The 4691-nt window shown below is 34.6% G+C and overlaps 1 protein-coding gene across 1 annotated transcript; it reads left to right on the top strand.

The window, feature by feature from the left end:
- The first annotated feature begins 1131 nt into the window (after nucleotides 1-1131).
- On the top strand, nucleotides 1132-3618 carry LOC120216173 (bifunctional nuclease 2-like). The gene is made up of 9 exons (XM_039213673.1): nucleotides 1132-1145; nucleotides 1200-1336; nucleotides 1449-1501; nucleotides 1594-1650; nucleotides 1960-2019; nucleotides 2117-2188; nucleotides 2502-2608; nucleotides 2692-2786; nucleotides 2931-3618. Exons 1-9 carry the CDS (start codon nucleotides 1132-1134, stop codon nucleotides 2981-2983), a joined length of 648 nt encoding a protein of 215 aa, XP_039069604.1. The 3' UTR covers nucleotides 2984-3618.
- Nucleotides 3619-4691: the final 1073 nt, after the last annotated feature.

Here is a 4691-nt window from a genome sequence, read left to right as displayed (position 1 = left end):
GTTGCATTAGAAACGCATAGACAAGGAACTTTGCTTTCCCCCCTAAGAAGGCAAGATGCCATATGTGTCCATGTAAAAACTCCCTTGTTGAGGAACTTTTGTGGTGGTGGTTTAGATTGTCTTAATGATTCATTCCTTTTGTCTTGGACACACAATTATTGGTTTGGCTAAATTTATCTCAATATTTTTTTTTCTCTTTGATTGCAGTGAGAGAGAGAGAGAGTTAAGAGAGCGTCCTTATCCCCTTTTGTCCTATAAAAGTCATTTTAAATATCTAAGAATCACAGTCATTCACATACGAGAGAGGATATAATTTTAAGACTGAATCCAAATTATCAAAGCTCTATTGTATTAACCTATCAAGCTTTTGAGTTAGGTTATCCGACTATTTAAATAGTTAGTTATGGAGTCATGAAAGAGAAGTTTAGTATGTACTATAGAATGTAACACCAAGACTGCAACTCCTTTAGATTGAGGAAGGATATAATATAATTTTAAGAGGTTCCATGGCGAACACAAGGGGAGAGATTAAACAAAAATTACTATAAAGTTGGTCCATAAAAATAAAGTTAAAAGGTCCCAAGTCCATAACCCTCCAACTACATCTCTATCCATAAGATTGGCTTTCCACGTCGAAGCTTACACACACACATATATATATATATATATAATGTAGGTTGGGTGCTTGCCCACGGCCATGCCAAGTAACTTTTGTTTCCTTTTCCATTGGTTACCTGTTATTCGAAATAAAACCCCTAATCCCAAACAGTTATCGTTTTTATCTCTCTCTCGCAGACAATGCTCGGTGCTGAGCTTTGCTCCCGTGCATTCTCCACACACCGACTTTTCTTAGATTCATCAAATGCTTATCACCCAACACCCTCCTTTTCTTTTCATTCGCTTCGCTTTTCTTCAATCCCTTTACATTTATCGGCGTATCGCCGTCCTTCGCCGAAACGGGTCGTCATTTCTTGTCACTCGATCAATGGTAGATTCGGTCCCCAATTTAGCAACGAGGATGACCCAGATCATCAATTTCTAGAAGCTTCTCTTCTCGTTTCAGGTTTGACTTTTTCCCCCTTGAATTTGGGTAAAGGAATTTTGGGAATCTGTTAACTTTGGAGTTACGTTATGGAACAGAAACTGTATTGCACTACCGGATGTTAAGGCAAGGATCAAAAGAAGAAATAAAATGAAAGTCATCTAGGAAGCAGCATCCCATGTCAAGGCCTAAAATTACTTCAATTGGACAATCCTTTTCTTAGCCGATTTGCCAGTCCGACTATTTTTCTTAAGTTTTCTTGTGATGAAGATTTCTTGCTACCCATTATTGTAGGTATACATGATAATCAACAATTCCGCCCTGTTATTCCATTGTTTCTCTTAATTGTTATCGATCATTGTGTCTGTTGTTTTTTTAATAGCTCTAATTAATATGCTCTTGTAGGGGGAATTTGCCGTTGAAAAACTAATAGCTTCCTTTCGGGGAGATGAGAATGGAGTAATTTCTTAATCTGTTATTGTTTTGAACATTTTACTTTCCTTATAGTTAAACTTATTTCTTCTGTATTTGACATAATTTATCTTTTGCAGGCCCGTCCAGACCAGTTTCATATTTTTAAACATGTTGCGGAGAGGCTTGGATATGAAGTATGTAGTTGTTTTTTCTCATGTATTTAAGACATTATGAAATTATCTAGATTTTTATCAGTTACTTGGTTTAGTTTTTTCTTTACATTTAATATCTATTAAAAACTAATTTTGAATGGTTTAAGTTGGTGTAAATAAGCACAAGAAATTTGTAAGATATGAAAGGAGATAATCAATTCTAACAGATTCAAGGCACCTCCCTAACTTTGTGACCCATGCTTTCAATTGTACTGACTTTACCCCTAGGACAAGTATGCAGGATACTGTGTAATATCTCTTTCCATTGATTTATGCATGTATTCATTTCAGGTTAAAATGGTGAGAATTACAGAGAGTTGTCAATACTTTGCAAAGTTATATTTTACCAAGGTGATTAAAGTTGGTTGTATTTCTTTTATTTCCTTGGGTGATAAAGGAACCTGTTTCAATTGTCGGGTTGTTTTTTTTCTTTTCTTTTTGTTTACAGCCAGGGGAAAATGATGTGACAAGTGTGGATGCACGGCCCTCGGATGCTATCAATGTGGCTAAGAGATTCAAGGTATGTAGTGGGAAATTATTATAAATCAATCTTTTTCTGTATGAAAGGGGAATTGCTTGCTTTCTAGTCTTCCTCTGTTGTGTGATTACAACTCAAACTTGTTTTTCTCTTGCTGTCTTTGAGCCTTTACCAGTGTCAAATTTCAATAGAAACTAGTAAGAGGTTCGAGTTGAGTCGGTTGGTGTAGTGTTTCCAATTTTGAATCTCTCTCTTGTTTCAACATCAAAATGGCTCATTTTTTCAAGGTTCAGCGGTGCATTCACTTCTACCGATTGCATCTCTGAAGCTTCTAATTGGTATTTTCTGTATGCAGGCTCCGATCTATGTAAGTAAACAAATCGTCCTGGAAGATGCTATTAGAATTGGCTATGGGATTGGCAGAGTGCGTGATAAAAAATCTACTTGTGATGTATTGCTTGACTGTTATGTTGTATATGGTGCCTTTGGTGTTTTCTCAAAAAATTGGTTGCCTTATTTTAACTCTATGAACGGTTGTATACTTTCAGTGCTGCAGATGGCCCGGATTTGCTAATAGAGGAGCTGAATCTGGTGAGGAATATAAATTTAGCTGTCAAAGAAGAAAGGTACGATGATGCAGGTAATAAAGATTTCAGCGTCTGCCTTCTCCGTTAATTCTAAATCTACGAAAAGAACTACCATTCTTGATACTATTTCTTTCATTCTTTTGTTATCAAACATTGAAACAGTTGATGCTTTACACTATAAAATGAACTTCTTGCAGCAATGTTAAGAGACAAACTAACGAAGCTACTCCACTCAAGTGATGATCATTAATGTTTTTTTGTGAGCAATAATTCGCTTTGGATTTTACTATTCAAAGTTGGAGAGTATATCATCAGGTTTCGGAGTTTCACCAGCTGCTCAGTACTTGGCTAATTGTTGTTTATAGAGCTCAGGAAGTTTTTATGCTAAAGTACTCAGCAGGGAGAACCAATAACCTGTTAACCTAGAATTTCAGTGTTTAAGATAAGCACGAGTGAAATTTCTGGAATAAATATGCATAATCCTGCTTTACAGAAGGTGATACATACATAAATTAGTGGATTCAAGTGTGATCTTGGATACAGGTATGTTCTATCTTTTGCAAGTTTTTAAAGTATTTTGAAGATGTTCTAGGGTCATATCCCCGTGTTCGGATTAAACTACGTGTCGGACATAGGTGTTTAAAGAAAAATATCGAATCAGAGCAACGTAGGCAATGTACAGAAATAACATAGACATGTTGCCTGTAATTAGGATAAGTTTGGGATTAACTTGGACAATGGAATAGCCACAATTATGAAAGTTATACATTCGAAGTTACACATGGAGTTGCTTTGCATTGCTGATTGTGCCAAGTATGCTGTACAGCAGAAGACCATATTTTGTTTTTCATCGAATGTAAATATCTATTCGTTTCCTTTGACAAATTACGAGTTATTATACGGTTGAAGTAGGAGCCATTGTTCAAATTTATTTATTTATATTAATTTGCTTTGCTGGTTGAATGGTATTTGATTGATTATGAATGACGCTAGAACCAGCTTGCATCTTTTTTCTCTTGATATTCTGATATTATAACACTCTGATGATACATTTTGTTCCTATCATGATTTATTATAAAATTCGTTGTATAATGCTAGAAAACCATGTTTGATATTATAATAATTGGTTTCTTGCCTTATATGTAGTTATACTTAAATAGTTCTATTTAAATAGATAAATAAGAAAGTGAAAAACTAATATGAAAATTGAAAGCAATATCTGTATATTACACTATACAGGGAGGAATCATTGATTTTTACATGCTATTTCTTAATATATTTGATTTTATGTGCTTATTTTAAAATTTATTAAACAATGAATTTATATTTTTGTAGTTAAAGTTATTTTATTCAAAATTTTGAAAATAATTAAAATATTACTATAATAAAAAAATTAAAACATAATTTAAGTGAATGAAAAATAATAATAAAATTGGAGATTTTTTTAACTAGTACATGAACATGGTTAAATTAGGCATGCTAAGACAGTTGGATTTGGTTGGCAAATTGGTCTTGATAAACTGATATGTCCAATTAATTAATTAATTTGTGAACAAAATGAATACATCCAAATCTAATTAAGCTTGACTTCCAATTTCTAAAAACAGTGTGGATGACTGTGTACGCCCCTACCTATTTATTTAGCTGCCCGTCCTTCCATCCCAGAGAGAGATTCCTTAATTAATTTGGGTGGTCTTTCTGCTATCGGCAGTGCAGAAAGAGAGAGTATCTATAACCATCATGGGCATGGCCTCTCTCTGTCCATTGAGGCACACCCTCTGAATTCTTGCTTGCTTTACGACCAACCTATGTGGTCGCCTTAAAGGACGATTTCAGTTAACCCCATAAATTTTTTCTTCTCACTTTGGAACTCTGGTTTAGCCATTTCTGTCCACCCAGACAAACCATAATTTACCATCACACGAACGCACTTTCATCCTATAATCGCCTGCTCTCTC

The sequence above is a fragment of the Hibiscus syriacus genome, unplaced genomic scaffold (genome assembly GCF_006381635.1).
Source record: "Hibiscus syriacus cultivar Baekdansim isolate YM2019G1 unplaced genomic scaffold, ASM638163v2 tig00110159_pilon, whole genome shotgun sequence".
NCBI classification, from domain to species: Eukaryota; Viridiplantae; Streptophyta; class Magnoliopsida; order Malvales; family Malvaceae; genus Hibiscus; species Hibiscus syriacus.
Note: the sequence above shows the minus strand (reverse complement) of the source record. Positions and strands in the feature narration are given on the sequence as shown.